Here is a 14,322-nt window from a genome sequence, read left to right on the forward strand (position 1 = left end):
CTTGTCCTGCGTCACCGTCCTGATCGCCGACCGCATCTCCTGCAGCCGACCGTCCGCCGTCACATCCCTTCATACAGGCGAGTTGCCACATGTCGGGCACCCGGGCATATTCGCCATCTCATTCATCTCATGCCGCCGGGATGGGTGCATCACATCGGGATGATTCGTTAAGATGTTCGCGTTGCAGTACCATTGCTAAGGGTTGGCCAGTTTCACAGACACAGTGTAAGAAATTGGCTCGACGTGTGGTTGCCGCGGCGGTTGGATTGTCGATGGTGGCAGCAACTGTTCAGGGGGTCGATGTCCGTGTCTTGGTTGATACGGGGGCGTCTGCCACTATCATTTCAGATGTCATTTTCCAGCTGTTGTCGATCCCTGCTTCGCGTATTCGGCCAGTGTACGATGTGTGTGTTGCTGCTAACGGGGGTAGTATGGGCATCATTGGCCAGGTTGACGCGTGTATCGCCATTGGGGATGTTCGTGCGACGGGTCCTATGTTGATTTCGTGTATGTTAGCCGTGCCATGCTTGCTAGGCACGGACTTTTTGTCGAGGATGCCGCTTAAGATTATTGTTGATCAGGGATGTCTGGAATTGCCGTCGGGTCATAAATTGCGCTTTTTGTCATCGCCGCTTCCACGGCCGACCTCCTCAGCTACGTTTCAGGCTTTAGTTGATGCCACCATTACTGTTCTGTCAGGCTCCCAAATGTTGATTCCGCTCTGATATCGCAAAAAAATCGCTTGCGACGTCGCGGTGAATGTGATTCTTTTGACGCCTTCAAATACCGCTACGCGAGGGTTGATGTTGGTTTGTGCTCAAACCATTCTCAGAATGGGTCAGGCCCCATTTTGAATGGGAGCCCGGGAGATGTTATTATGCCCACCGGTATGGTTCTCGCTCACGCGACCACCACATTTACTGACCGAGCTGAACACGCGCCTGCGCAGGCTGTCTGCATTGTCAGAAATGAATGTCTGGCGGATGATCGATGCTTAGCTGAAATGCGCAGCGAAAATGCTTCCCTGTCTCCGGCTCAGCGTGAAGGGTTGCATATGTTGTTGGCCGAGTTTTCCGATGTGTTCAGCAAGGACGACTTCGAGTTGGGTCGGACGTCCTTGCTGTTCCATTAAGAAGGGTGATGCTAGCCCCATTCGGTTGAACCCGCATCTTATGGGGCCGTCAGAAAAAGAGAGCATGCAGCGCGCCGTTGATGACATGTTGGCCGCTGATATAATTTCACCATCCATGAGCCCATGGGGTGCCACGATAGTATTGGTTAAGAAGGAGGATGGCATCCTACGGTTCTGCCTTGATTTTCGTCGCCTTAATAAGGTCTCCGTGGCAGACGCGTATCCTTTGCCGCAGATGGATGATTCCTTTGATGTGTTGTCCGGGGCACGGTTTTTCTCTTCTTTGGATCTCTCTTCCGGCTTTTGGCAGCTGCCCCTCGATGAGTCCTCGAGGCAGAAGACTGTGTTCCGTACCCCGCAGGGTCTTTTTGAGTTTAACTGTTTGCCCATGGGATTGAATGCTGCTCCTGCCACGTTCCAGAGACTCATGAAACTTGTCCAGGCCGGTCTCCAATGGGACACTTGTCTTATTTATCTGGACGACGTCATCGTCTTCAGTCGGACATTTGATGACCACCTCCTCCGACTTCGCACTGTCTTTGAGCACATGCATTCTGCTAATCTTCAATTTAAACCAAACAAATGTCATCTTTTGCAGACTTCTGTACATTATTTGGGTCATGTTGTGAGCGCCGACGGGATTTAAATCGATTCTGACAAAACGGCGTGTGTCCGCGATTGGCCAGTTCCTGCGAGTGTATGGGGTTGTTTGGAGCTTCGTTGGCTTCGCCTCCTATTATCGGCGGTTCATTCCTGGATTTGCGTCTATTGCTAGGCTGTTGCATGCGCTTATGGGCAAAAATCAGAGGTTCCGTTGGGGTCCGGCAGAGGAGGCTGTATTCAATGCCTTGCGTAATTGCCTGTCCGACGCGTCTACTCTTGACTACCCTGACTTCTCGTCTACTTTCATCCTCGACACTGACACCAGTGACACGGGTATCGGGGCTGTCCTGTCACAGGTGAAGGGGGGCGTCGAGCGTGTCGTTGCATATGGTAGTCGGGTGCTTTCGCCGGCAGAGACTCGTTATTGTGTCACTCATCGTGAGCTGCTCACGATCGTTCATTTTGTTAAACTTTTTCGGCCTTATTAATATGGTAGACAATTCGTTATACGCACTGACCACACTGCCCTCCAATATTCCTTGAAGATCGGGCAGCCGGAAGGTCAGTTGGCACGTTGGTTGGAGTGCTTACAGGAGTTCTCATTTGATGTCACATACCGGAAAGGGACTCATCATGCAAATGCTGACGCGCTGTCTCGGTTACCTCACGTGTCTCAGTGTGCGTGCCATTCCTGTACAAATCACTGCTCTCCTCCGGGCACGTCTCGGCCGTTGGCCGTGTCCTCCGTTGAGACGCTTCCTGACGATGAGGCAGCCCCCCACCGCCGACGTGTTGCGTCTTCCGCGGTTGGTGTGGATGTGGGAACAATTTGCTGACTCATCCCTGGCCTCTTTGTGTGATCAGGCCTTACCAATTGGGGGTGATCCCGAATCTTTTAAGGGGGGCCGTGTTTTTTTCTGGATGGATTGTTGATGTGGCAGGATGACATGTCGCTCCACCCTGCACTCTGAATGCCTTTTTCATCTTGGCATTCAGAAAAACTGCCTACCCTTCAGAGGGATTACTATTGGCTAAGTATGACGTCTAACGTCATTGGAACGCTCCGCTCATGCACCGAGTGTGCCTGGCGGAAATCGCCCCGGCAGTGTTACGTTCCGCCTTTGCAGTCGTTGAGCTATCATTTGTCGCCAGGTCGCTTCTGTAAAATAGCTATATAGCTCAGTGGGCCATGCCTGGTAAAAATAAAAATGGTTTAGTTTTAGTTTATGTACTATGAAGAAGAGCAATTGCCTATTATACACGTATTTACTTAAGATATCACAGTGTTATTGACGAATGTGTGAATTTTGTTGTTTCTGTTTGTGCACCCTTGCCAATGCAGTATCACCAAATAATTTGTTTCGTGATAATTATTTAACTTTTTTAAAGTTGGTGAATGATGGTGAATTGATCGGCAGAAAACATAAAGCAAAATCCCTGCACGGTGTATATCTCCTAAATTCCTCCTTATGTGTAGGCCGCACAGAACACCAGATACAGTCACACTATAGCATCAAATCATAATCAGAATCTTTGTTTATCCTGGTGAAATCCGATGAGCTATGAAGCTCTTTTTACAGATGTCCAGTATTTAACAGATTTCCAGTAATGTTTTTTTAAGTGTTCTTATGGCATGTGTATATACACATGCATAAATAACCAAACCATACATACCTCACATGTATGGCTTATAGAATGTCTGTGATGAATGCACATGCATAAACCATGGGTTCGCATTAAAATTGTATGGGTAGATCTGTAAAAAACATAAATGGTTGTCCAACTTTACCAAAACCACTCCCATAAACAGGCAATACCTATCTGGAGGCTTAGAATCAACAGAAACCTTGGCCTTAATGCAAGACTTGACCTCTGATAATTACTTGCAAAGTGATCAATATCTTACTTGCAACCTTCGCCATCTAGCCGAGATCAAGTTAACATTGTGGGTTTGAATACGTCCAACATGGCCCCTTACTCCCACTGTGGAATACAACGAATGCCTCTCACAAATGACAAGCCAACGGTTAGTGGACAGGCCATCTCCATAGAACCAGCATGGTTTTAAGAACGTAGGTTTGTATGTCCAGTGGATGTCAGTGGCTGGACGCAGCATGTACGCGATCCTGGATGTGCTGGTGAATGAACAGTGTGGACATAATTACCAGCCCTTGGCTTGCACAAAACTCTGGCACCCACCCACCATTAGTATTGACCTAATGTGGCTTACACCTTCAAGTAACTGCTGCCAATGTGCTAGCATTACAACCCACTTAGGCATTCAAGTGATCCAAACATATTATTATTCTGAAGAGCTACTTCTCAAGCGAGTATTCTGACATTCCACATGGCCAGGATGAGTTACTGCTGATTGGTCACGGAAGCTCTCGTCGTGTGTTGTGGCCAAGGGACATGATGGAAGTCTCTGACACATGCCGTCTTGGTTTTTTTTTTCTTCTCATGCTCGAGTGATACAAAGGGTTCAAGTGGAAGAATGTCTAGCCCTTTAAGCTACAGCCCCCTCCACCGTACAGATATTAACGCACACAACGGTACAATGCACAGCTGTAAGTGTGATATAGAAAATCCACAGAGGTGTCACAACAAAGGCAAATGTTGAGAAGCGATATTTAAACTAACAAGCTTATTGGGAAAACAAGACACAGAAGCCACTAATTATTGTATATTGTATTACAAAATATTTGTTTCCAAATTGTACTGCGTTATGATTAATGTGACGAGCAGTTTTTGTCAGTAAAACTTTTTTATGGTTACACAATGACTAATTTTACAAAAAGGTGAGAATGCTGGTAATTCAATTGAGATCATTTATGTCGTAAAATAAATTCTAAATTGCATTTTCAGCAGCAATTTATCAATGCTTTATTCTTCACGTAATTTTTTACACTCTTTATATTATGGTGCAAAAAATTATTGACGTGTTTGTAATTTACTTGAACACGACAGTTTGGACAGCACTGAGCTCAAACGCAGGGCAAGCGGAGTGTAATCTTTCACAGATATTCATAATCCCCCGAGATAAAAGTGGCATTCAGGTGTTTAACAGTGCTTATTATGCATGCACCGTGCAACAATAGCATTGGCACATGTTTAATAGGGTATGATGAATACCCATGGTACATTGGTCTTCAAATATTATATATGGCTGTGAGCCTCGTTCTGAATCCAAATATATATTCCCACAAGTTTCTTTATGAAGTAATTTTTTTGTAAATATGCAGGGTGTCCATTAAAGAACTACAATTAGAGACCAGTTTGAACTGCACGGTTGAAATTCTGGCAACACATTCCTTATGTACGTACACTTTTTTTTTAGCTGAAAATCTTGAGCGATCTTGAGCAGCACAGAACAGAGGCATTCAAAACACTCAGAGCAGAAACGCCAGGTAACGGCTGGACTTGGACCTCTGAAAACATTGATGCAATGCGCGTCGTCCACGTCGCGGCGAACACACAGAGGTTTTAGAGAGATGATGCTTGTGCCATAAAATCTTCAACTTTTTGATTGTGTGCGCGTGTGTAGGTCTATCAACCAAGGCTCCAACTTCTACTTATTAATGATTGATAATGGCTGACACCTTCGTGGGCACCCTCAATATCGTATTTAGCACAATATATTGCCAAGTCCCCTTGCATTTCAGGAAATGGGGTAGATTGCATAAACGGTGGTGGCTTGGGAAGATGATGCTACAGTGTCAATGCATAATCTGTCGGTCATGCTTGCATCATTTGTATGAAGAGTTCTGTCACAGCGTTCCTTCAGGCATACTTAGTTTGGACTACTCAATTTTCAACAGTTGCAAATAACCCAAAGCCGAACAAATGTCACTTCAGTCATTTGATTAGTTATATTAAATCTAACTAATTAACACATTTTAATTGGGATAACTACGTTACTTTGTTTATAGAACGACCTATACAATTAAACAAATTATACATTAATGACACGTTTGTTCTATGTGCAGTTAATAAACATGTAATCTTATTCTTTTTGTCTTTTGGAAAAGTCACGTAGATAGGTTCAAATGAATAAAAATACAATTAACAAAAAGGCTCTGTTTTCCTCCTGATGACGATCGCTTGTGTTGTGATCGAAACGTCGTAGTTTTTTGTTTATTTTAATTTTGTATTAATTTGAACCTATCTACGTGACTTTACCGAAAGACCCAAAGAATATGAATTCCCGAAGTCACGAAAGCATTAAGTCAAGATTTAACATTGAATCTCATTTGCAGTTTCATAATTTGATTAAAAAATTATTCGAAAAACTTACCAACACATGCAGAGCCCTGCTGGTCTGGCTCAAAGCCACCTTGACACGACAAGTCAGGCTTGCAGCTGAAGCTGCCAAAAGTGTTGGCACAAAGGGGCCTGGTGCTGGGGCATGGCTGCTGGGCGCTGCTGCACTCGTCCACATCTGTCAAAACAAAAACACGCACACGCGCAAGTGTACACACATCGCTCCCACAGCATCACCGCTTTTATATTTAAATGTGGACTCCGGGGCACCATATACAAGGGTGATAAGCCAATGTTCTGCTGGGATGGTGTCCCCCTTTGCGAGTTTATTTGGTTAAATAACTCGTTCCAAGTTTTTTTACATTTCTTTAGGTGGTTAAACAAATGTACCACAATGAAAACGATGTTTGAGAATCTGGGTCAAATTGTCATCTTTGTATTGGTTAGTTTTTGTATCATCAGTCGGGGCTGGTTTTTGCTTGAAATATTTGCACGCAGATGTTTGGAGCATATAGGCAATGGGGGTATTGCGACAATGCCTTTACAGGACATTCAAAACCTCCAGTTTTATATTGGCAGTTTTGCTTATTGGTATACTTGATGAGAAAAAAGGCTTGTCGTGTGCTAAAGGAGAACATCAGCCCGCTACTAAGCCAAGCTGGCTTTACGCTGTCCTTCAGGCAGCCTATAGGCAACAGGACTTTTGGGCTGTGGGAAATCAAGGCCCTGGTGTTTGCTGTCCACTAGTTTCTGATCCCCCCTTGGCGGCCTGGTCTTAAACTGGGGGTAAGCAATGAAGGCAACAAAGCCACATATCAAGAATAATGGGCACCCAATACCTGACGACAACAAGAATATATTACAAGAGGTGTATAAAACGGTTTACAGTCATACAGAAATCTAAACATATATAATGTTAAGATGCCTGTCCAAGCAGACACATCGATGCACTGATTGTAACATCAATCGATGTATCTCCCTCCTCAGTGTTCCAGGAAAAAGTACCGGCAATAATTATTTAACCTTGCCTTACCAGGCACGCCGAGGAGATGCTTGTAGAGACCCAATATGGTTTCAGGCCATGCTGTCCTGCATGGATGCCATATTCTATATATGTATTCCAAAGGGATCTCATATGTCTGCTTTATTGACTTGTTAAATACCTACAATACCATCAAGAGGCCAGGGCTTTTGAGTTGTTATTCATTCTTTCAGGGTCCATGACCCCATACTCATGATCATTAAATACCTTCATGATGGTGGTTAATTCTACGTAAAGGCATGGTGATCAGGGAGTAACAGCCATTAATTCCCTGTACACCGTGGGTTGCAACAAGGATATCCTTGTGTCATCTACACTATGAACATTTTAGGCCACGTAGTTACAAAAGCCTTTCAGGATCGGACCAGTGGAATTTCTATCTGGTACAGATACACATGGAAGCTTGATCAATGCCCAGGTGCTGTCAAGGAATGGCTCCATACTTGTTAACCATGTTGATTACTGCTGGGTCCGAGGAATCATAAATGCTGAGAGCTGAACAAAGAGATTGCCATTAACAGGCGGGGCCTTACCATTAGCCCCATCAAAACAAACGCCTTCCTCGGTACTTTGTGCAATCAAACATTGTACTTCCCTTTCCATAAGCGACTGTGTAGCTGTAGAGAGAGTGGGGCAGTGCCTGTACTCCAATAGTATGCTCACAACTGGTTTGGTTTTGTATCAGATTTTTCATTGGCATCAGAGGTCCCCTCTGACCATTTCCACCTCACCCAATCTCTTTGACCTCTATCGCTTTGAAGAAAGGCCATTGCTTGAAACATCACCTGTTATAATACCTTCTCTTTTGAAGGCCACAGTATTATTGACGGATTTGTTGAGTGTTTTTGTTATTTGTGCTTGTGTATCGCTCCTAATGCAGCATCACCAATTAATGTATCAATGGTTGGGAAAAGTGTGGAGGAGTTTGCATATCTGGACAGTGTGTTCATGGCCAGTTCTGGTAGTGTCAGATGTATCAATCTAACATCAAGCAAATAGCGTTATCTTTGTGCTGGCAATATAATGTGGTATGGTAGCTGGACTGTTGTTCCAAATAAAGCTCGTGACCTTCGACATATGCCCTCTCTGCTTTATGCAAGCAACATGGTCCTGCTTCAAATATTAAGGCTTGTCTGTCTTTGATCCATCATGGGCGTAACCAGGCTGGATTATAAAAGTGCATAGGCACTTAAAGTATCAGGGTATCATCCCTTTAGTGATTTATTCCAGCAGATGAGGTCGCGTTGGATGATCATGTGGTGCGCATGCGAGATAGAGGCAGATGCACGGATGTGGCATGGTCTACAGAAAACTTGGGGAGATGTGGGAATGAGCTTTTTGGCAGTTGTGGAGGCAGCAACCCTCCAGAAAGATTTCATGTGGATATTATCGTGGTGGTGGTGATGATGATGGTGGCTGGAAATGGTACCTACATATTGTATTAATTCTAGATTTGAAGCTTTCGTGACTGCAATGATTCATATTCTTAGGTTTTTTCGGTAAAGTCACGTAGGTAAAAACATTAAAAAGTAAAATAAAATAAAAATCACGACGTTTCGGAGGCAACACAAGCTTCCGTCTTCAGGTGGTACCGTCACAGCCACGACGGCTGTATCAAGTAAATGAGAGATTGTAGGAACTACCACACCATTATATAAACGGAGTGGTAGCTCCTACAATCTCTCATTTACTTGATACAGCCGTCGTGGCTGTGACGGTACCACCTGAAGACGGAAGCTTGTGTTGCCTCCGAAACGTCGTGATTTTTATTTTATTTTACTTTTTAATATTTTTACCTACGTGACTTTACCGAAAAAACCTAAGAATACTACATATTGTAGGTATTTCTGATGGACAATGTCTATCCAAAATCAATAACAGCTTAATTATACATAACTCAGTTTATACTTTCACCAAGAAGAATAATCTTGATTTGAAGCTTTCGTGACTGCAGGAATCCATACTCTTTGGTTCTTTCCATAAAGTCACGTAGGTAGAAAAATAATAATAGATCACGACTTTTCGATCGCCACACCAGCAACCGTCTTCAGGTGGGAGTGAGAAACAGGCTGCTGAAACAAGTCCTTATATATAGAGCCGGGAGGGGGGGTTGCCGCATCGAGCAAGAGAGTGGGGGCTGGAGCTTGTGCTGCGGAGGTGGCCATTGTATTGTGAGAGATTAGCATGTCAATATGTATTGACGGTATATTAGCCACTAGGGGGATAGAGTGCTGAACAGGGTGAAGGAAAGGCAGCGCTGAACAGGGTAAAGGAAAGGAAGTGCTGAACAGGGTGAAGGAAAGACAGCGCTGAACAGGGTGAAGGAAAGGTGCGGAGATGATCGCCTTTCCTTCAACCTGTTCAGCGCTCTATCCCCCTAGTGGCTGATATACCGTAAATACACATTGACATGCTAATCTCTCACAATACAATGGCCACCTCCGCAACACAAGCTCCAGCCCCCACTCTCTTGTCCGATGCAGCAACTCCCACCCCCTCCCGGCTCTATATTTAAGGACTTGTTTCAGCAGCCTGTTTCTCACTCCCACCTGAAGACGGTTGCTTGTGTGGCGATCGAAACGTCGTGATCTATTATTATTATTATTTTTCTACATACGTGACTTTACCGAAAGAACTAAAGAGTACCAAGAATAATGTTTTACGTTTTTGGCCCAACGGTAGTCAGAAAATATTGATATTTGGAATGGGTACAGATAGTCCCCGAGTTACGATGGTCCGACTTACGATATTTTGATCTTACGATGGCGATAGCGATACGACAAAATGCATGTTAAAAGTTTTTATAGTAGATAGGATTGTTTCCTGAAGAAACTTTCTATTCAATTGCAGTTCATATAGGTAGGCTAAGAATTTACCTTGTTTTTTTACTTTACATTTTACTGTGCAATACAGTATTGTAATTAATAAATACATACAGTATATCGTTTATACAGTACGGTACTATAAATTGCTCTGTTTTGCTAAATTATCACCATTCTTTAAGACTCCTGGGTAGGCTAGGCCATCTTCGACTTACGATATTTTCGACTTACGATGGGGTCGTCGTAACGCATCTCCATCGTAAGTAGAGGACTACATGAATTTACATTTTATTGGCAAATATCGATGTGGTTGGTTTGACGCTGTTGATATAGCATCAAGCAGCAAGAGGGAGGTTGGTGTTGTCATGTTGGGTGGCTATGATAGTCTTGCAATAAGTCCTTAGAATTTGAAGAATTCCAAAGTCATATCAAAACTAATAATATGCAGACAGTTTCACGGGAGTGTAATGAGTTTTCTCTGTGTGTGGAATTCTAAAATATATTGCAGGTTAGCAACGTGACACTTTAATTAAACCTGTTGAGAACGGCTGTGATTGTGAATAGAGGCTTTTGAAATCACATCCGTGGGCCTGCACAGTATATGTGTTTCCTGAATTCACACACTGGGAAATATTTTTTTACATCTAGACGCCAAGGAAATGTGTATATAATGTTTTTATCATGTTACATGCCTAAAAACACATGCATTGGTAATTCAACGATTCATTCATCAACCAATACCGCCCCCCCCCCCCCCCATTCTAGCATGTGTGTAATTTACAAGTATGTATGTTGAACTTCTTTCGCACCGTACGTAGCCAACCGTGCTTATCGAAGGAGCGAGGGAACGACAACAAACTAAACACAAAAATAAGTTCCAAAGAAATTAGTTTTAACACAAAAAAACATATGAGCACAGGCCAGAGGCTCGTCTTAAACCTGCTTGGACATATCTGTAAAATAATTAGGTGCTTTGAAGAGGGGCCCCATTGCCATACATGTCACCTATTGCCACAGTGATAGTGACGAATGTGTTGAGTTTTTTGTTGTTGTAAAAGCATGGTTAGCGTCGGCCAAAACTTGCAACAAGGCCAGGATCCACGTCGATCAGAAGCCTCAAGGCGAGCCTTGCCTCTGCTTGATTGCAGGAGAACGAATTGGTGTGTTGGACAAGAGACCGTGGTTACGTCACTTGGGCTCTGTCCTATGGATGTGACATCCCCAGTAACCCGTTTGGGCATCTGTGAAAAAGAGCTTTATAGCTAATCGGATTCCTCCTCCAGTATAACTATTCAGATTCTCTGGCTGTTGCCAGATGAGGCTGGTTGTAATTACCGGCAAAACGTCGTAGTCGAATTGTAAATGTTCTAGGTTTACTCTTCAACACACCGGTGTGCTAATTGGCATGTGTCGGGTAGTGGCAAGTTTAATGACACATTAATATTTAACTATATTATGGATTCTGATTCTGTTTAACGAGGTCGACAAGGGTGACACTTCTCCGGTGTTCACCGGACCTGACTGCAAGCCTCCACAATGTTGTATTGCATCTGAATCAGGTACAGTCTGTTCTCCTATAACACGGTAGTTGTGTTCCTGCAGAAAACCGCGTTATGGAAAAATTGTGCTATAATAAATAATATAGGGTAAAGCACAGTCCGCAATAACACGTGAGATGCGTACACAGGCTGAACAAAGACTGAGGTGCGTGGGTAGCATCTAGAAGCATCCAGCAGTATCCCACCTTGTGAGATGCTAGGCCGAGGCAGCCGCACAACCGGTTATTCCTACTCGCGCGACCTAGTTCTGTTCGCTCAATTGCGTTATATTAAATTCGTATCCGTGTTATAAACAATCTATTCCCTAATACAGTCATCATGTTACATGCCATTCGCGTTATGAAAACATGCGGCGTTATAGGAGAACAGACTGTACGGCTCTGCAATTCCTTGCCCACGTCACGGCTGTCAGATGGGCTTACATTGGAGAGTATTTGGCTTATTATTTTATGCCCAGCCAGACGCCATGGAAGAGTTGGGAGTGCCCACACTTTATCCCACCACACATGACCAGTCCATCGACTAACTGTGGTGGCCCCGTTTACACCATTGGGTGAACAGAGGTATGGGGGGTGAAGAAACTTTGCCCATTGCTCCCTGTGCTCCACCAGGTGCTGCATTAGGTGCTGCACCATGTGCTGCACAAGGTGCTCCACTAGATGCTGCACCAGGTGAACCAGCAACCTCTGGATTGCAAGTCCACTGTGCCATCTACTTCTAAGTAATCTTTATTATATTTGTTACTCGCTTTACTACCCGGTTTCGCCCAAGACTTGTATTCTTGTCTTGGATTAATACACGGCCTACGCGGAGGGTGGGGGGGATGCGTGACGTCAGCAGACACACTGCGTCACGCTGCCGCATGCGGGTGACAACACAGATGTGACGTCACCGCTCACTTGCCGTGCAAAACTATACATTATTGCGCCCCCCCTCCCCCCCAAAATACAAAGTCTATTTTTATACTTTTTGCATTGTGTACAGTCTGGAAGCTACCCACATGCCAAATTTCAAGTTAGTTGCATGTCGGGAAGTACGCTAAACATTTCGAACATACACACATATTCACAAATTTCCCTTTTATATATATAGATTAACCTGTAATTCTATAGGCTCACAAAAAGCAGAAGCTTTATACAATAACACTTTACTAGAGTTTTAAACTGAATGTGCATACCTACAACCATGGAGCAATCATACCACCTACCTCCACGGTGCAGCGTAAATATGTTTCTTGGTGTTATTTTGTGCGTTTTTCTTGCTGCTCTACTAGACAAGGCATATTTTATCACAAAATGTAAATTATGCATTAACTGTTCGTGATGCTGTACGAGTTATACCACTGTGTAGTGTTAATGGCTATAAAATCCACGTTAATGGTCATAAAATATGAAATATATTATGCAATTTATCATTTCCGTGTCATCGTGTTTGATGAGCGGCACATTATTATTTATGATAAGTGCATAACTATGGACGTCTTGGCACAGGTATCTAAATCAGCGGAAGCTTCTTTATCAGATTGTTGATCTAATGGAAGTAACAATGGCTGGGCTGCGTAAAAGGTGCCAGGTGTTTGCACATGCATCTTTCTATTGGTTGGGAATGTGTCCTTTCGCAAAAGGTAACCACCAACCTCCACATTAAGAGGTCTGATATAATCTTTAATGATATCTTATGCGCTGAAGTTGGTCCGGTCCACTCAGGTCACATGGCGACCTTCAAAATTTGGTTATGAGGTCATGTCTATCGAAGAGCAGAAAAAAAATAAACAAATACATTCAAATAAGAAGGATTTTTTTAAAGGCTCACAGATGAACATAAGAAGAATAGGACACTGGAAAGTATGAATCGGCGATCTCATGAGTAAATATTCCAGCAAGTGAGTGTACACCTCATAGACTATTCCTCCCAGTGAATAGTTGTTTTATGTTTACAATCCATAGTTCTGGATTACTTAATTATTTACAATACTGTATAACAATTTTGCAATTGAAAATGTACTACATTTATTTAGTTAATACTTAATCATGTACTTTTATCATCATCACAATCTAGGGGCAGATAGCCCATAGGTGTCCACTGTACATTTTATCATTTGTTTACACTTTCATACGTCTTGTGCCAATATCCTCAAGTAGCGCACATCTTTACTTACTTTCCACGTACAGCAATTATAAACGCAATATTTTCAGTGTTGCACGTACACTTTAATAATAACGCATAGAAATATCACGGACTCTATGGGGCAGTGACACAGCCCAGCGGCAGCGCGCTCGCTGCTTGTTGTAGAGATCCAGGGTTCCAATCCAGCGGTCGCTCTGGTTAACACTTAACCGTAACAATGCTACTTGCCATTTGTTTCACTGTGGACATTAAAGCTCGAGTGGCATCTGTCGCAAAAGTTTGCCATCATATGTCCCACGTTATGGTCCATATTTTCTAAATTTTAAAGAGTACCGAAATACATAATAATCATCACACCCTCCTGCAAAAATATAGCAGGTCTCCGTGGGTACAGAAAAACGCATAATATATTTTTTTATATACATTTAAAAAAATCTAAGCCACTTATCATCCCCATGATGCAGTGGGGGGATGATGAGATTTAAGAGGCAAGAGAGAGCAGGCTGGACAGCTTTTAACAACTGAATTTGACAATGAAAGTAACGCATTAATGTTTTTTTTGCAGGAACGTTTTTCCATTCATGCTACGACATATAGATCAGAAACATGGACAGTGACAAATAAAACGCATGCAAAGAAGCACGTAGAGATGCACGCTGGGAATTGCATCGAGAGATATGGAGAGAAACACGGATCAGAGGACAAAGTGCAAATTAAAGACACCATTTCGATTTAAAGCTTTCGCGACTGCAGGGATTCATCGTCTTGGTTCTTTCG

The 14,322-nt window shown here is 43.3% G+C and overlaps 1 protein-coding gene across 1 annotated transcript in view; it reads right to left on the minus strand.

Annotated features, from left to right (window-relative positions):
• CRTAC1 (cartilage acidic protein 1) overlaps positions 1 to 14,322 on the minus strand; it is a 502,395-nt gene that overhangs the window by 67,409 nt on the left and 420,664 nt on the right. The window contains exon 13 of the mRNA XM_061556622.1: positions 6,030 to 6,173. Coding sequence (XP_061412606.1) covers positions 6,030 to 6,173 — 144 coding nt within the window. The remainder of the gene's footprint in view (positions 1 to 6,029; positions 6,174 to 14,322) is intronic.

Source organism: Lethenteron reissneri, chromosome 22 (genome assembly GCF_015708825.2).
Source record: "Lethenteron reissneri isolate LAM-NWPU_2019-01 chromosome 22, ASM1570882v1, whole genome shotgun sequence".
Classification (NCBI taxonomy): Eukaryota; Metazoa; Chordata; class Hyperoartia; order Petromyzontiformes; family Petromyzontidae; genus Lethenteron; species Lethenteron reissneri.